Source organism: Diorhabda sublineata, chromosome 4 (genome assembly GCF_026230105.1).
Source record: "Diorhabda sublineata isolate icDioSubl1.1 chromosome 4, icDioSubl1.1, whole genome shotgun sequence".
NCBI classification, from domain to species: Eukaryota; Metazoa; Arthropoda; class Insecta; order Coleoptera; family Chrysomelidae; genus Diorhabda; species Diorhabda sublineata.
The window spans coordinates 24,768,686-24,788,215 of NC_079477.1; the positions used below are offsets into that span (position 1 = coordinate 24,768,686).

Consider the following 19,530-nt stretch of genomic DNA (forward strand, 5'->3'; position numbering starts at 1 on the left):
GCAGCTGTTCGCCGCCTTCTCAAACCTTGCAGACGTTTTAGGAGTAAACAGATCAAAGTCCATTCTATTATCGCGTTTGAATATCTCTTTTTATTACATATATTGTCGTATAACTACCTAGTTAGACTTTGTGGCTTGCTCCGCTCAAGCACATGAATTATACTTAACAAAAAAATTGTTAATCCCAAGAAAATTGTTAATAATTTGATAATAATGAATTTTTTTATATTGTCTGTTATAAAACATGGACGCAAAGTAAGTAATGACACGATTGTAATTTTTTTGCTACGTTTAACAAACTATTTACTGTCAGTTCATATATAGGGTGGTCCGTGTTAAGCGAAATTTATATGAAGAATTGTATACAGTATGTTTTAAAAACTTTATATAAATTATTATGTTTTGATTATTTCGAAGGGTCCAGTCTCGTTTCCATCAGATAATTTGTAAAATTTCGTAGGTAATATTTACAAATAGATTAATGTAAGCTGTTTTTGGTTTATGGATATTTATATACTGATAAAAATATAATAATATTGATAAAATTTAAAAAAAGATCTTGTAGATAATATTTTCAAAATATACACAAATAGATAGTCGATAATGAGACGAGTGTCTACTTATATTAGACTATTTATAAAACTAATTAATCACGAATACAATAACAACTTCGTTCCCCGGAAAAATGCTTATAAAAATCTAATCATTATTTAGTTCAAAACATTCTATAAATAGTATATACTCAGTGATATATAAAAAAAATTGTTAAAGAAAAGAAAAGGTTGTTTTTTAATGAGCATCATTTTTTTAAATATCTATTTTGCTTACAGGGTTCATATTTCGAAAGAAACTGAAAAAAAATATTAGAATTCATCATATTTATGTTAACACTTGCCGAAATATGAAAACCTAGACAGAAAGAATAGAAAAAAGAAAAGAAAGTACAGGTGGCACAATAGAACATGCATTTACTTCGTATATGCTAGAAAAATAAATACATAAGGTATTGTTAAAATAAAAGATATTATTAAGTAATTAAATGAAGTAATTTTGTAAAAATAACATCATCTGAATGACGGTACTTCTCTAAACGCGAACTCAGATTTGTGAAAACTCTTGTCAATAAATCTGGGGTGATTGTTTCCATTTCCTGGCGGATATTTTCCTTTAGCTGACTGATGTCCCTCGGATTGATAATGTAGACTTCATGTTTGAGGTGCCCTCCCCCCAAAAAAATCAAGAGGCGTCAAGTCAGGGCTACGTGGGGGCCAAGGGCCTCTTTTGGAAATTAGTCCTGCAGGAAACATTTGTCTCACAGGCGCCATAGAGTCATTTGATGTGTGACAGGTCGCTCCGTCTTGTTGGAACCAAGTTCTCGTATTCGTTTGATTTTATAAGTTCTAGAGTCAAATATCCCTCTAACATCGCAACATAACGGTCGGTGTTAACGGTGGGAACGTCCTCGTGAATCTTCAAAGAAGAAAGGGCCAATAATTCTTTTGCTTGAGATTGCTGCCCATACCGTTACTTTCGGACTATGCAGTGTTTTTTGATGTTTTATTTGTCGATTTAGGAACCTATTCAAATAAAATTCAACCTCATCTAAAAAAAGGATGTCAAAAGTGAAAAATTAACTAAGCATTTCTAGAGCAAATGCCAACCTTGATCCAAAGTCGGTATCTTTTAATTCCTGTGTTAACTGGAGCTTATGCTATAGGATGCAGTTTAAGATCCAACTTCAAAATTCGCTGTAAACATCGTCGCGACAAGTTTAAAGCCGCCGATCGCTTCCGAGTAAACACATGCAGGTTATTATCGTACTGACTCCTTCACCCTATCAATATTGTCTGTGGTCCTAGACGCTCTTGGAAGACTTTTTGCTGGTGGTTTAAACGTGAAACCGGTTTCTTTAAAACGCTTAACCTAAATGTTAATTAAATTTGCACTCGGAGCTCCATTAATGTGTCTTAATCAACACAAAAAACGCGACGCTTTGCGTCGAAGTGACTCATGGCTACTTAAACTCCACGAGTGTAACTATCCAACCACGCTAGGCTCCCTGCTCACGCACCGTTTATCTCGAGCAAAAAGATGATGCAATATATGTATTTCTTACCATCGATAAATATTGACAAATATCTAAATTTATCGAAGAAACTTTTCATAAAAAGATAACAAGAAAAATATCAATAATTTTATTTAATTAATAATTCGATTTCTATCTAATAATTATATTCAATAATTTTGTTTTACTTTCTTGACAATTCTCATAATAATTGGTATAAGAAATACAAAATGACATGAGTTGACGTCCATTGAAGACAATTGACGTCGATGTCAATTGATGTCGATGTCTATTCTCGTTTATTGATGTCGATTCGTGTCATTTGAGATCATTTTGTCAATAGGATCACATTTTGGTTAATTTAATTGAAATTTTCCCAATAAGGCCCAAAATTTTTTTCGTTTCGTCACATCTTCGGCTATACAGAAATTTAATGCAAAAAAAGTGAGCTCGCTACATACTTCCTGTGAAGAGATATCGCTGCTACAGACAGATGACAGCTATGTCATATTTTTTGTAAATAAATGCGTTAAAAATTATTAATTATATCTAAAAAAGCAACAAAAATTGAACTATTCTCCATAGACAATCTTCTACAAATTTTCGTCGTCATTAAAACGCTGGTAGCTAGTTCATAATTCTTGAAAACAAATGAAAATCACTATATATCAGTTCGGTATTATAGGATGGATGAGGAAATATATTCAGTGTTGATATAGAATATATTGGCGGATTTTGCTGAGTCTTGTCAAGCAGGTTCTTATACAGATGTCGGCATGAGTCAGAAATTACAAAAGGGATTCGAAAAAGAGTTACTGTAAATATTTAAATTGATGCCCTCCTTAATCAATGCATTTACGACAACCGACAACGTTTTGTAACGGAGAAGGCGAGTTCGGCGAAAAGAAGTAAAATATTTTGCTTCCAAACTGTTATTATTATTAAAACTAATTTTGACAGTAGCGCTTAAAGTTTATTGTATTCTAGAAAATCATCTTCCTTAGTAAGGATTTACAAACATTTTCTTGATCTTTTGAGGGCACTGGCATGTCGTACTTTCTAGACTGTAATTTCGTCTCCTATTCTATCAACGTCTTGTAACCAGTTAAGATTTTATTGAGTAATGACTCAATATGTCCGTTGAGGACATTCAAATATGTTGAAGCTGTTTCCATTCGCTTTATGGTAGTCTGTAAAAAATTTTCGCACTCATCTGGTACAACATTTATGGTAAATAGAATCCGCGAAATTTGATATAAACTATGAGAAAGCTCCGTTATTGAAAAAACTGCATTTTTCGGGAATCATTAATGTCAACGGAAAGTTCTTTGGTTAGAACTTATTATATTGTAATAATTGAAATTAAAATAACTTTTTGTGGAAAAAAAATCCACTAAAACATTTTCTCAACATCTTTAAACAACTTACTCTACAAAATTCACAAATATTAATCCGTTTAATGTAATTTCCTACTAATGTATTTATTTTTTCTATTATATTTGTTGCAGGCGCAGAAGACATACGTCATGCAATCGAAAAAACCATTCGCCACTATCCTTTGCGTAAGCGGTAGCTGTTTCACATTCGTCATCGTCGGAATCCTTTTCATCACCCTCTCGTCCTACGTATATGAAGCCATCCTCAATGATCAATTGATCCTATCACCTGGTAGCAATGCTTTCAACTTATGGATAAAAAATCCGATTCCACTGACGCTGACACTGCATTTGTTCAATTGGACGAATCCCGAAGAAATTTATACCAAAGGCGTTAAACCTAGATTCGAAGTACTAGGACCTTATGTATATGATGAAACTAAAGAGAAAGTTGATATTGTTTGGAACGATAACGGTACCGTTACTTATAAAAATCTTAAAAAATGGTGGTTTAACCAAGAGAAAAGTAAAGGTTCCAGTTATGACCCTTTCACTAGCATAAATCCAATTGCTTTGGTAAGATTGAAATATTTAACTACTATTTTTTCAAATTACACATGCACATTTATATAATACAGCTGTTTAAAAAGTTTTCCTCGATTAGTAGTGTTTTCTTTTGTTGTTTCTGTTGACATCGATCTTCGCTATTAGGAGATATCAACTGAAAGATTTATTTTAACTATTCTTTCACATCTATGAGATTCTCGAATCGTTTTTCTTTCAATTTCATCTATTACGGTATCATTTGCTTCATTTTTCATTCATTCTTGATACCTAGACTTCACATCAGTTACATAATACTGACTCTACTGATAAAATTAACCTATTCTTCTTCTTCTTCTTTCTTCTTCTTTTTCATTATACGGAATTGAGATATTTCAATATCTTGAATCTGTAGCAGCTTAATTTTGAATAGAAGCTATTGAGGGCTTAAAGTTTTTCTTTTTTTCCAGCTAATATATGTTTCATATAACTTGTTCATATTAAATTTGTCCAAGTGGCCCTAGGACATTTGTCTTTCTTAGTAAAAGCTCAACCTATCGAAATATCATTCTTATCATATTTGCTTGTAATTCTGGAAAGTTTTTTTTTCAATTTGTGATTGATTTTTGCACCTCTTCCTAGTTTATCATCCAAATTTATCATCATAAACTTATTTGGGAGCCACGAATTTTAAATGAGCCTCCCTATTCACTTAAGTAAGTTTTTCAACTAAAAAAAACTACTTCTTAATAAAAATGGCTCGCAAACAGATACAAGGTGTTCTTTAATGGCGTACATAACCGTTCGTTGGAGCGATTAATTCAAATTTACTCTCAGTAATAATGTGGATCCCATGAGATACCGGAAAACGCGGTAAAGCGTAAGCCGCTATACACGAAGCTTGGATAAGATCCAAGCTTCTCGATAACCGGGATCATGGAAACTTATCGAAAGGATCTAGGCTTAAATGCGTTCAAGATTCAACTTGAGCAGTATTGTCATTTTTGGAATGAACACTATTACCTCCATAGAATATACAGTTTGGTGAGTGTTGTGGGATCGCGGAAGCATTGGTCTTCGAAAGTGTTGATGGCCCAACAGGTCGAAGACATATACCTCATAGCGCAAGCTATAGTTGATTTACTTTCAATAGAATGATAACTTCATGTGATGGTCTTATTAATTGACCGCTAACATCCTGTGATTTAACCCTATTGGAATGTTTTTTTTGGGGCTATTGGAAAATTTGGTAAGAATTAGTGTTTCACATTACTTCTTGTACGTACCAGCAGTGACGGTGACATAATCAAAATCATTTTTAAACATTACTGTCATAAAATACAGTCCATTCCATTGTTATTAAGAATATTGTGAATCAAACTTGTATAACTATAAAAGACACTCCTATGATTTCTTCCAGTCAGCAGCTTACAATATTCGAAATTGGCACGTATTTTTGAAAAAACCTTTCGCTGCGTCGCTTAGAGCAATGACGTCAAATATTTGGACGACGCATTCGGTGCACGAGGTTCTTTTCGATGGATACGAAGATCCATTACTCACATTAGCAACAAAAATGTCGTTTTTCCCGAAAAGTCTCCACATGGATAAATTCGGTTGGTTTTACGGTGTAAGTAGGATGTTTTATCTAACCTCAAATCAAAGAAGAATTTTTTGCATTAAATAAAAAAAACTATTTATAATATTCATTATTTTGTCAGTAAACCTCTTAAAGTAGTTTTCGGAAAATTCACGGAATAAAAATTGGAATATTATATTTTAGAGAAACGATTCATCTGACTTTGAAGGCATCTTCAACGCGGATACTGGAGTGGAAGGTCAAATTGGAGAATTAAAATCGTACAGGTACTCAACACATACCGGTTATTACCCTGACCATTGTGGAGCCTTCGAAGGCTCCTCAGCTGGAGATTTCTTCCCCAGACGTTTAACGAAACAATCAGTTATAAAATTATTCAACTCAGATCTCTGTAGATATATGGAATTGGAATTCGAGAAAGAAGTTGATGTACATGGAATAGTTGGATTCAAATATTCTGCTGGAGACAGATTTTTAGATAATGGTATGTTACCAAAATACTTCAATAAAGAAGTTTTTAATGTGAATTCAGGTATGATTGAATGTTGTAGTGACTCCTATATAGGATAGTTTCTTCCGCAAAGTTTGTGTTGGTGATTTTTTGTCAAAACCAGTCAAAAGTTGTACCAAAATTAATTGTATGGGTTGTGTAGTGTTAGAAACAGGTTGTGGAAGACACAGGATATAGTCTGGTTGATAAATTGATAGTATAAACTATCTACTGTAGTACGAGGATAGTTCCAGAAGTACCTGGCCTGACCTAAAGATAATGGTAGTTTGTGTGACAGGCATCAATAGTAAACGTCATCGTTATGTGATGAACATTGCATATCAACTGAAAATTTGGACATGAGAAACAAAAGAATAATCAAAACAATTGGCTAAAAATGGAAAACTGGCTCCAAAGAAGGCAAAGGCCATTCCATCTCTAGGAAAGGTCATAGCGTCGGTTTTTTGAGATACGCGTGGGATAATTTTAGTGGAAAAATCCAGCAAAAACTTCCGCATTTGGCTAAGAAGAAAGTGTTGTTTCATGAAGACAATGCACCAGCTCACACATCCGTTATTGCAATTGCCAAAATTAATAAATTAAAGTTTGAATTGCTACCTCAAGCACCATATTCGCCAGATTTAGCTCCCTCGGATTATTCTCTCCCCAGACTTTATAAAATGGCTCGGTGATCAAATTTTTCCCAACAATGAAGAGGTGGTGTCAACAGTTAATGAATATTTTGAGGAGCTTGACGATTCTTATTAAAAAAGGGTGTTGAACTATTGAAAAATGAATATATTTTTTTCCAAAATTTTTGTGTTTTCTTTGTTGGACCAGATACTTTTGGGACCATCCTCGTATTCTGATTATTCTAGTAACTTCAAAACTACAACAAACTGAAGAAGTTCAAATGATGTTAGCAAAGCAATTGATCAAGAACTTTTTTATGTGAATTAAGGTGTGCTTGAGAATATTATTGATAGTTTCTTTTGCAAAGTATGAATTGGTGTTTTTTTATCAAAACCAGTCAAAAGTTCCAGCTTTGTGGGTGATGTGGGGTTAGAAACAGGTCCGGTCATCAAATATTGTTGGATATAAACGGTTTTTTCTAGGTACCAAGATACCAGAAAACAAATGTTTTTGTGACGGAGACTGCATGCCATCTGGAGCATTGAATGTTTCGAATTGTAGGCACGGATCTCCAGCATTCGTTTCACTACCACATTTCTACAAAGCTGATCCGTATTACATCAATTCCGTTGAGGGGCTAAATCCTAACGAGAACATTTCCGATTTTTTCATGATATTCGAACCAGTAAGTTCATTTTTTAATATATATTTAATACATATTGAGATAACTAAAACTATTGTGAAATAAACTAACTGTACGGGGTGGCTCAATGAAGAAAAATAATATTTCAATCACTAAAGTCGCCTCACATAATGTCAAAATTGTGGTTTCTAGAATCATTTAGGGCATATCTATCTTTATCGGGGGGAATATCTATATTGAAATTTCCGAAATTAGTTTGGAAGAATTGGAAAAATCTACTTTGAAATAAATTTGAATATATTGTGATACACCTTTCAAATCCCCAACAGTTTTCAATCAAAAACGGTTGGGGATCAATTTATAAACAAGGTGTATATCACTTGAGTAATTTATTTAAACTAACCTTTAACTAAACTATTCATTAATATTGATGTACACACTTAACGTTTCATTTATTTAAAATCACTTTTTATCGAACTGTCACTGTTTCCGCTTTATATATTCCAATCACATTCGCGATTTTTCGATTTCTAGATATCTCTAGAAAGCCGTAAACAAGCAAAATGCTTCTCTTAGGAATTGTTTCTATAAAAAATAGTTACAATCAGACATTCCAAGAAATATCAAACTAGCCCACAACAGATAACATATTAGAACAGGACCAGTTTCACGGTCTATATTAGTAGGCGAGATTGTAACAGTTTTATTTCAAATTATCTTTTTTTTTTTTAGAATATTGGTATTCCTCTACATGTATCAGCAAGGTTACAATTAAATTTACGACTCCAGGAAATATCCGGTATTGGGTGAGTTCAGTACTAAATATTTATTCATACCATTTGAAATGGCTCTCTTCTCTATATTTCACATAAATACGTGTCTATACAGAATGAGATTCTTGGCCTGTCTTAGCTTTGGACTGATTTTCCAATTTATAATGTTTCATTAAATCGTTTTAAGTCAATTCAAAGGTCTTTATGTGTTTTTTTAAAAACACCAACTTCCTTCTCAGCTTTAAAAGTGCATTTTGAGTGAGTCCAAGGTTGCTTAATTCCAAATTTTTGCTTTTTGGAATCGTTAACTTGAATGAAACAATGATCGAGTGCTTAAAGCACTTTTTTGTTATACTACTTCCCTCTTTTTCGTTTTTTTTTCTTTTGTTTTCACAACTAACTCAATATTATTCAGTTTAAGTTCATTAAAAGATATTCAGATTCTTCTAAAATCAACAACTTTAGTAATATTAAGTTGTAAGCAGTCTACTTGCTTACCTTAGGTTCCTTCTGAAGCAAACATCTTCGGTATGATCAAGTTTTAACCAGTGTTATTGGTCTGTTATATTCTTAATTCTCTTTCACTATATCACACATTTATTCAATCCTAATTTTTTATCTCCAATAATGATTGAGGACTCAAGGTACCATTTTGGTTAGTAGTATTCGCTTCCCTCCATTCAAACTCTTTAGGTTACTTTTGAAGCAAACACTGAGAGCAAGATCTAACCAGTCGCATCTTCACATTTTTAATGCTCTTCTACTTGTTTCAATTCCAATTATTGTTTTGTGGGATAATTCAGTTACCTACAATATTTCTCGAGGACTCAAAGCGCCATTATGATTTGAGTAGTCGCTTCTGTCATCTGCTCAAGTGCGTTTATGTGTTGTATTAGCAATTTAAACCAGTTTTTACAACTACTTTAGAGATTTTTCAAAGTTTGACTCCACGAAAACTCCTTGGTTTCCTTTTGAAGTAAACATCCAGTAAAATCAAGTTGTAAACAGTCTTATGGCTTCCTCACCTTTTAATGCTCTTCCAATATCTCCTCTTATTTGTTTCAATTCCAATTATTGTTTTGTGGGATCATTCAGTTACCTACAATATTTCTCGAGGACTCAAAGTACCATTATGGTTTGAGTAGTCGCTTTTGTCATCTGCTCAAGTGAGACTGTGTGTTGTATTAGCAAATTTAAACCAGTTTTTACAACTACTTCAGAGATTTTTCAAAGGTTGACTCCATCAAAACTCCTTGGTTTCCTTTTGAAGTAAACATCCAGTAAAATCAAGTTGTAAACAGTCTTATGGCTTCCTCACCTTTTAATGCTCTTTCAATATCTCCTCTTACTTGTTTCAATTCCATTTATTGCTTCGTGGGATCATTCAGTTAACTACAATATTTCTCGAGGACTCAAAGCACCATTGTGATTTGAGTAGTCGCTTCTGTCATCTGCTCAAGTGCGTTTGTGTGTTGTATTAGCAATTTAAACCAGTTTTTACAACTACTTCAGAGATTTTTCAAAGGTTCACTCCATCAAAACTCCTTGGTTTCCTTTTGAAGTGAACATCCAGTAAAATCAAGTTGTAAACAGTCTTATGGCTTCCTTGCCTTTTAATGCTCTTTCAATATCTCCTCTTACTTGTTTCAATTCCATTTATTGCTTCGTGGGATCATTCAGTTAACTACAATATTTCTCGAGGACTCAAAGCACCATTGTGATTTGAGTAGTCGCTTCTGTCATCTGCTCAAGTGCGTTTGTGTGTTGTATTAGCAATTTAAACCAGTTTTTACAACTACTTCAGAGATTTTTCAAAGTTTGACTCCACGAAAACTCCTTGGTTTCCTTTTGAAATAAACATCCAGTAAAATCAAGTTGTAAACAGTCTTATGGCTTCCTCACCTTTTAATGCTCTTCCAATATCTCCTCTTATTTGTTTCAATTCCAATTATTGTTTTGTGGGATCATTCAGTTACCTACAATATTTTTCGAGGACTCAAAGTACCATTATGGTTTGAGTAGTCGCTTCTGTCATCTGCTCAAGTGAGACTGTGTGTTGTATTAGCAAATTTAAACCAGTTTTTACAACTACTTCAGAGATTTTTCAAAGGTTGACTCCATCAAAACTCCTTGGTTTCCTTTTGAAGTAAACATCCAGTAAAATCAAGTTGTAAACAGTCTTATGGCTTCCTCACCTTTTAATGCTCTTTCAATATCTCCTCTTACTTGTTTCAATTCCATTTATTGCTTCGTGGGATCATTCAGTTAACTACAATATTTCTCGAGGACTCAAAGCACCATTGTGATTTGAGTAGTCGCTTCTGTCATCTGCTCAAGTGCGTTTGTGTGTTGTATTAGCAATTTAAACCAGTTTTTACAACTACTTCAGAGATTTTTCAAAGGTTCACTCCATCAAAACTCCTTGGTTTCCTTTTGAAGTAAACATCCAGTAAAATCAAGTTGTAAACAGTCTTATGGCTTCCTCACCTTTTAATGCTCTTTCAATATCTCCTCTTACTTGTTTCAATTCCATTTATTGCTTCGTGGGATCATTCAGTTAACTACAATATTTCTCGAGGACTCAAAGCACCATTGTGATTTGAGTAGTCGCTTCTGTCATCTGCTCAAGTGCGTTTGTGTGTTGTATTAGCAATTTAAACCAGTTTTTACATCTACTTCAGAGATTTTTCAAAGGTTCACTCCATCAAAACTCCTTGGTTTCCTTTTGAAGTAAACATCCAGTAAAATCAAGTTGTAAACAGTCTTATGGCTTCCTCACCTTTTAATGCTCTTTCAATATCTCCTCTTACTTGTTTCAATTCCATTTATTGCTTCGTGGGATCATTCAGTTAACTACAATATTTCTCGAGGACTCAAAGCACCATTGTGATTTGAGTAGTCGCTTCTGTCATCTGCTCAAGTGAGACTGTGTGTTGTATTAGCAAATTTAAACCAGTTTTTACAACTACTTCAGAGATTTTTCAAAGGTTCACTCCATCAAAACTCCTTGGTTTCCTTTTGAAGTAAACATCCAGTAAAATCAAGTTGTAAACAGTCTTATGGCTTCCTCACCTTTTAATGCTCTTTCAATATCTCCTCTTACTTGTTTCAATTCCATTTATTGCTTCGTGGGATCATTCAGTTAACTACAATATTTCTCGAGGACTCAAAGCACCATTGTGATTTGAGTAGTCGCTTCTGTCATCTGCTCAAGTGCGTTTGTGTGTTGTATTAGCAATTTAAACCAGTTTTTACAACTACTTCAGAGATTTTTCAAAGGTTCACTCCATCAAAACTCCTTGGTTTCCTTTTGAAGTAAACATCCAGTAAAATCAAGTTGTAAACAGTCTTATGGCTTCCTCACCTTTTAATGCTCTTTCAATATCTCCTCTTACTTGTTTCAATTCCATTTATTGCTTCGTGGGATCATTCAGTTAACTACAATATTTCTCGAGGACTCAAAGCACCATTGTGATTTGAGTAGTCGCTTCTGTCATCTGCTCAAGTGCGTTTGTGTGTTGTATTAGCAATTTAAACCAGTTTTTACATCTACTTCAGAGATTTTTCAAAGGTTCACTCCATCAAAACTCCTTGGTTTCCTTTTGAAGTAAACATCCAGTAAAATCAAGTTGTAAACAGTCTTATGGCTTCCTCACCTTTTAATGCTCTTTCAATATCTCCTCTTACTTGTTTCAATTCCATTTATTGCTTCGTGGGATCATTCAGTTAACTACAATATTTCTCGAGGACTCAAAGCACCATTGTGATTTGAGTAGTCGCTTCTGTCATCTGCTCAAGTGAGACTGTGTGTTGTATTAGCAAATTTAAACCAGTTTTTACAACTACTTCAGAGATTTTTCAAAGGTTCACTCCATCAAAACTCCTTGGTTTCCTTTTGAAGTAAACATCCAGTAAAATCAAGTTGTAAACAGTCTTATGGCTTCCTTACCTTTTAATGCTCTTCCAGTATCTCCTCTTATTTGTTTCAATTCCAATTATTGCTTCATGGGATAATTCAGTTACCTACAATATTTCTCGAGGACTCAAAGTACCATTATGGTTTGAGTAGTCGCTTCTGTCATCTGCTCAAGTGCGTTTGTGTGTTGTATTAGCAATTTAAACCAGTTTTTACAACTATTTCAGAGATTTTTCAAAGGTTCACTCCATCAAAACTCCTTGGTTTCCTTTTGAAGTAAACATCCAGTAAAATCAAGTTGTAAACAGTTTTATGGCTTCCTCACCTTTTAATGCTCTTCCAGTATCTCCTCTTATTTGTTTCAATTCCAATTATTGCTTCATGGGATAATTCAGTTACCTACAATATTTCTCGAGGACTCAAAGCACCATTATGGTTTGAGTAGTCGCTTCTGTCATCTGCTCAAGTGCGTTTGTGTGTTGTATTAGCAATTTTAAACCAGTTTTTACAACTACTTCAGAGATTTTTCAAATTTTCACTCCATCAAAACTCCAAGGTTTCCTTTTGAAGTAAACATCCAGTAAAATCAAGTTGTAAACAGTCTTATGGCTTCCTCACCTTTTAATGCTCTTTCAATATCTCCTCTTACTTGTTTCAATTCCATTTATTGCTTCGTGGGATCATTCAGTTAACTACAATATTTCTCGAGGACTCAAAGCACCATTGTGATTTGAGTAGTCGCTTCTGTCATCTGCTCAAGTGCGTTTGTGTGTTGTATTAGCAATTTAAACCAGTTTTTACAACTACTTCAGAGATTTTTCAAAGGTTCACTCCATCAAAACTCCTTTGTTTCCTTTTGAAGTAAACATCCAGTAAAATCAAGTTGTAAACAGTCTTATGGCTTCCTCACCTTTTAATGCTGTTTCAATATCTCCTCTTACTTGTTTCAATTCCATTTATTGCTTCGTGGGATCATTTAGTTAACTACAATATTTCTCGAGGACTCAAAGCACCATTGTGATTTGAGTAGTCGCTTCTGTCATCTGCTCAAGTGCGTTTGTGTGTTGTATTAGCAATTTTAAACCAGTTTTTACAACTACTTCAGAGATTTTTCAAATTTTCACTCCATCAAAACTCCTTGGTTTCCTTTTGAAGTAAACATCCAGTAAAATCAAGTTGTAAACAGTTTTATGGCTTCCTCACCTTTTAATGCTCTTCCAGTATCTCCTCTTATTTGTTTCAATTCCAATTATTGCTTCATGGGATAATTCAGTTACCTACAATATTTCTCGAGGACTCAAAGCACCATTATGGTTTGAGTAGTCGCTTCTGTCATCTGCTCAAGTGCGTTTGTGTGTTGTATTAGCAATTTTAAACCAGTTTTTACAACTACTTCAGAGATTTTTCAAATTTTCACTCCATCAAAACTCCAAGGTTTCCTTTTGAAGTAAACATCCAGTAAAATCAAGTTGTAAACAGTCTTATGGCTTCCTCACCTTTGTATGCTCTTACATTTGTTTCAATTCTAATTATTGCTTCGTGAGATCTTTGTTTTAGTGTTTCTTTTGGTTAGTCCATTAAATATGTTCAGTTAAGTACTCAATGATTTCAACTAAATTAACTGTTTCCTCAGCTTTGACATTTTCTTCTTGTATATCTCGTAAACTGCTAATTTTCCCAATTTTGTGGTCCAAATTTTTTAAAATCGTTTAAAGACATAAATACTAGCATAATCTACTTACTGCATCTTCTATTTAAGGTTTGTTGTGTTGTTGTTGTATAATTATTTTCTAGTTTGGACAGCAATATTTAAAGTTATTTAGTTAAAGTTATTGAGTTTGAGGTCGTTTGAATAATTAATATAAACAATAATCAGGTAGACTTACATCTTTTATTCTTTTCAGATTATTCGAAGATGTTCCGACAGTATTTTTCCCAGTGTTATATTTCGAACAACAGGTTGTTATACCAGAAAATATGGCGTTTTTGATTAAAATGCTAATCAACTTCCAAACTATTTGTATTTCAATTGGTATCGTATGCATAATATCAGCGGTGATTATTTTTACTTGCGGTTTTTGTCATATACGAAATGGGCATGTATTTCGTAGAGATAAGAAGATGAAATATATACAAAAAGAAGAACTACCTCTTAATAGACAAAGATGAGAAAAAAAATAGTTCAATTATTTATTGTGATTGTCGAAATTTGAGAATTTTAAATTATTGGTGTTTAGCATAAAAAGAATTGATTGTTGCTAAATTGAAATATCGTAGACGTGACAATATTTGGAAGAAGCGCCAAAAATTATTCATTAATATACCGTACACTCCGATGAATAATTCTATATACATAAAGGGAGGAAATATTGACAGTCCGCTGTAACATAACAATATAAACAAAAACTTTCTACACCAAATCACCGAGAATTGTTAGTAATATTCGCACCACAGAATTCAATATTGTACTCGTGAAGATTATCGATTGTATGCAAATTCCGTGGAACATTCCTGCAAACGAATGAACAAACAGTACAATTGAATAGATTTGCGTCGATTAGAAGTTTAATGTATATGAAAATGAGGAATATTCACTAATTTAATTGACCTAAATTGAAACTGTATGCATACATAAGTAAACCCTTTTAAATTCGTTCATACGAGGGGTGTCTAAGATGTTTCTTTTTTAAAAATCATTTATTTTAATCCTAAATCATATTTGCATCCCTTTCCTTCAAAACAGGCGCTTACTTATGCGATAAGAACCTGGTTTGATAGGAATATCTTTTATATAATGGAAATTGTAAAGCTGGGAAATATGAAAAAGTCACTGGATGCTGGAAAAAACGATCGCCGTCACTTTTCCGGACTCTCGTGATAGTTTTCCCGTTCCAGAAGTATAATGGTGGATCCAGGTTTTATCTACAGTTTCAATCGACGGAAAAAGTTTGCTCGTTTAGGTCAAACCGCGTCTATAAAGCCTCTAACCTCAATCTAACAATCGTCCAATACCATTTGGTGAAATTTCTCGATAATAAAACTGGTTTGAATTCAGCTGTCAAAAATATTATAATCATTTATCGAAGAAGAACAATTCTACTTGATTGTCGATGAAACAAAGGAGATTTTAAGACTTTCAGTAGCGATTATTTCCTCCATTCGCCAGTTTGCAAACAATCATATTCCGCGGAAGACTGTCTCGTTCCTGCACAACTTTTTATTTATTAAAGAAATCAGCTAGAAAATTATGGTAAAAGCGAAGAAAGATCCAAAAAATTAGAAATTCTGAAATAACTACAAATTACGTTACCTAACCAAAAGTTTTCAGATAACTCCCGTATAAAACAAATCTATTTCTATTGATGTAAAACGTTCGTATGTATAGAAACAAGACGTTTGAACGAAATGTTAAAAAATGTCATCAATTTGAGGGGGCAGTTGTTTACCGGTAGAGAACGCTAAATTTCTAGTAGTACTCGTTTATATAATTGCGCGCGAACTAGTTGTGTTCTCAAGAACTTTTTTCTAACGGTTAAAACTAAAAACAGAACATAGAGAATATAAAGATTGAGAAAAATATCTAGCAAACAATGAAAACAGTACATGCTGAGCAATTGCCAGAAAAGAGAACTAAAAACTGAGTTTATATTATTATATCATATTATTTTACAAGAAATATAAAAGCAAGATATGCAAACTTCTTGGAGAAGTATATGTAATTATGTAGAAGAAAATCTTTGACACGAATCCAATAGCCACTTGTAATTAATGAGGTATTGCATAATAGGTGTACCTCCTCTGTCTACTTCAATATCTAACCACATCCTGGCTCTTTTGTGGTCTCCCTCCGTTCCATTTTCCAATTGGAGTTTTATCTTTTACTTGTTTTACTAATATTATTAATTTTATCTACATCTTATGATCGCCGTTATCGGTCTCTTCTTGCATAAACTATCATTCCCTAATCGTATTATTGACGTGAAACGCCATAGCAAAAACGATCTTCGACCGCACCAATTTGTAGTAGCTTAGAAAGTAGATATATTCTCATTACGGCACTGTTTTTTGTACATTTCGTTGAGTAAAAAAATAAAATAACTATAGCACAATCAATTACATTGAAAATTTAATTCATGATTCCACTAGATCTTAAACACCAAAAGAATTTATGATTAATGAAAAATTATTTTAATATTAAGAAAAATTATTTTGTCGTATTATTATGGGAACAGCTTATATAACGAACTGTGATATTTGAATTGTTAATATTTTTAATCTAATTTTTATCCTCTACATCCAGATTGTACTAAAATTAGTTTAAATTAATTCAACGTGGGTAGAAGAGATAAAAATAATATTCAAAAAATATGGTGTACATTTTCGTACGAGTTTTTTTACGGTGAACCATTCCGCTTTCAGTTTTCTTTGTTCACTCTCCAATATGTCCCTTCCCTCACTATCCTTTTCCACTCCTTATCATCCAGTACTTCACCACCACCGCTGCAATATCCTTCATTACTAGTTGTTTCCAGCGAGATTTGGCTCAATCTCTTGGCCGTCCTATTGCTAACTTTCACTCTGTTACCTTCCATATCAGGATTTTCGTATATGGCCGAATAATTCAACCATTGTCTTATTACCCCTTTTCATCTCGTTCTCGATCTCTTGATTTTTCTCTCCAATACCTATCGACATTCTGCAGTCGAAGTACATAGTTTCGGTTCCATATATGATCATTGGTATAATTCCCAATTACATACCTTCAGTACACTCTATTTTTAGCTCTGTTTCTCTCCTCAACTTTTATGCTTCTATCCTTCCAGAATGATCTTCCTCTTTTTATTGCGATGTTGAACAGAGTCGTTGAGAGAGCGCCTTACACCTCTTTCTATTGGAATTATCTTCGTTGGCCCGTCGTCTTCTAAAATTTTGGTCTTAGAGTCATTTCTACTAATTTAATAAGCTTTGAGGAAATCCCCTACTCTATGCCTTTCCTGTTAACGCTATTGAAACTATACAAACATCACATGCAAGTCCAATCTGTGATCTAGTTTAAGGTCTACCTTCAATCCAATTACATGACACGCACTACTACATTGTCAATCTACCAGCTCTCGAATACTACCGCAGAGTTTGAGGTATACCTTTTTTAGAATTGCAATGATCAGTCCCACATTCCATTCAAAGGGCATATTTCCATGATATAATTTTGTAATTTATCTTTATTAAATTATTTGTAATGTCATCTAATCCTGGTGCTTTCCTTTCTTTTAACTTCTCAATTACTTTTCACATGATGGCACATCTTCATCGTTTCCCTCTGGTTATTTTTTGTTTTGTCAATCGTTTCTCTGAAAGCGGTCTCAAAGTATGTTTTCCTTTCTATTCTCGATAATTTTGAGCTCTTATGTATTCTTCTCGATACGATGTATTTTTATTTACAGGCAAGGACATAACAAATTATATAAAATGAATATCGCACGTTCCTCGACATTATACAAGGCGTTTACTAGTTTCTATTAACCATAACCAAAGTTTTTCTTTTTGCAAAACCTCCAAAATTGAATTGTCTCCGAACTTTAGCAAAAACTTACAATATATTTGATAGATATCAATTCCAAATATCACTATGACTATTTTTATGACAACGAGCTACGTTTGGCATTAATATATTTATTAATAATTATCTATTTTATGAAATAATAGGAATAAATAGCGACGTTGTCATAGCTTCCATATGTTGCTGAATAAACATGGAAGTTAGTTCATCAGAACATAATATGCATTTTTGAAGTACACACAAACGAGAAACGAAAATATTGATTTTCATCTCTTCTACGCCGTTTTCAATAATATTTAAATATGACATCATGTAGTGAATTCATAATATATATGAATCAATATTTGTTCATAAGTTTAATTTGTTTGTTTTTATGTTTAATTCGTCGTTATTTCATTGTATATGTTTTAAATTGAGTTGAAATTAACATCATTTGTTAGAATGCTGATCGTATTTTTCCTTATTTCCAATTATGTTAGTTTTAATTCAGAAGTTTACAAAAACGAAATAAAAATTTAGTACTTGTTCATTTGCAACTATTATATATTATACATATGATTTTTATTCGTAGAATTAATTTTCTAAAATATTAGCAATAACTTGTAGATATTATTTCAAATGTAATTGTAATAAATTTTATTATAAAAATCGTGAAGAAAATGTTTTTTTTTTCACCCCTCCGAATAACGTCAATCGTGACTTTTGGACTCGCAAATATATAATCTATCGACCGGTTTCGATGCAGTTAAACCTCATCAGGACACTCCAATACCTTATTAGTACAAACAGTAATCAGCGTTTATTTAGTTTATGTACTTGCTCTCTGGCATAATCTTCAATTCCAGTTACGAATTACGACCCACCACTCAGCTATATTCAGAAAATAGAAACATGAAAAAATATATTAAAAGTGCCTCGTATTTCATTACATTTAATTAATTTTTCATTTTCAGCTAAGATAGTACTGCAAACATTTTGGTTTTAGAAATAATATAAATATATTTTGATCTTGTAAATCAGCTAAGCCGGTTCTGTGACGGAAGTGACTTATCCATCATGTCAGACATTTTAGATGCCATATGTCAACTGCAGCGTGTCCTGTGTCATCTGTCGTTTTCGCAATATGTCAATGGTTCTGTGATATCTATGATCATGTCTTTTGAATTGTATGTGATCATATAAGGTTAGAATTAATAAAACAATTTGAGAACCTCTTTATACCACATATATTCTAATAATAATCAATTTTTTTTCTACCGGCTTGCAATACTCCGATATTACTTCCGGCAAACATGCTTACTTTTTATAAAATAAAATAATCAACGTATGAATTAACTGAATCATCGTCTTCAAATGTTAATGGAACAGTGTTAACATACATGTTGTGTCTGTTTTCTGTTACATTTAACTATCGTGTTGTTTAGGATCCAGTCATGTGCTCTGATGTTCCACTTATCATCTGCCGTGTATGCTGTGTAGTCTATGATTATGTCTGCCATCTATCGTGTGAGCTTTATCACATAGTTTAACGGCGTCATTACAACGACAAATAGACAACACAACATACACTACAGATGATTGGTGGAACATCACAGCATAAAATACAGTTCACGGGTGGAACATAGCATACAAGAAAGATGGCAGTAATGATCGTAGACATTACAGAAGAGTTGACAGATGATGAAAATAACAGAAGACAAAGAAAACGCGACTGTTGATGTCATTCTACATGGTGGATACCCACCACTCCTTAATTGCGTTCTCAAAGTTCATTATATTTTATACAAAACCCTTAAAAATCAAAATTTATGAAAATTGTATGAACCGTTTTTTGAAATAATAGTGAAAAGCCATTTTATATGCGAGTTATTGTTGATAAATAAGTTCCAAAAACCGTCAGTCGTTACTGTAAAACCCCCAATAACGAATGC

At 33.1% G+C, this 19,530-nt stretch overlaps 1 protein-coding gene across 6 annotated transcripts in view; it reads left to right on the forward strand.

Annotated features, from left to right (window-relative positions):
- LOC130442405 (protein peste-like) overlaps positions 1-18,259 on the forward strand; it is a 35,138-nt gene extending 16,879 nt beyond the window's left edge. For 4 of the 6 annotated variants that reach the window (XM_056776488.1, XM_056776493.1, XM_056776489.1 and 1 more), the window contains 6 exons: positions 3,574-4,017; positions 5,405-5,614; positions 5,768-6,068; positions 7,190-7,392; positions 8,083-8,156; positions 13,944-18,259. In XM_056776488.1, coding sequence (XP_056632466.1) covers positions 3,574-4,017; positions 5,405-5,614; positions 5,768-6,068; positions 7,190-7,392; positions 8,083-8,156; positions 13,944-14,208 — 1,497 coding nt within the window. In that variant the 3' untranslated portion in view covers positions 14,209-18,259. Of the gene's footprint in view, positions 1-120; positions 256-857; positions 1,004-3,573; positions 4,018-5,404; positions 5,615-5,767; positions 6,069-7,189; positions 7,393-8,082; positions 8,157-13,943 lie in introns of those variants that run through there. The other 2 variants (XM_056776487.1, XM_056776492.1) reach the window with 2 other exon arrangements.
- Positions 18,260-19,530: the final 1,271 nt, after the last annotated feature.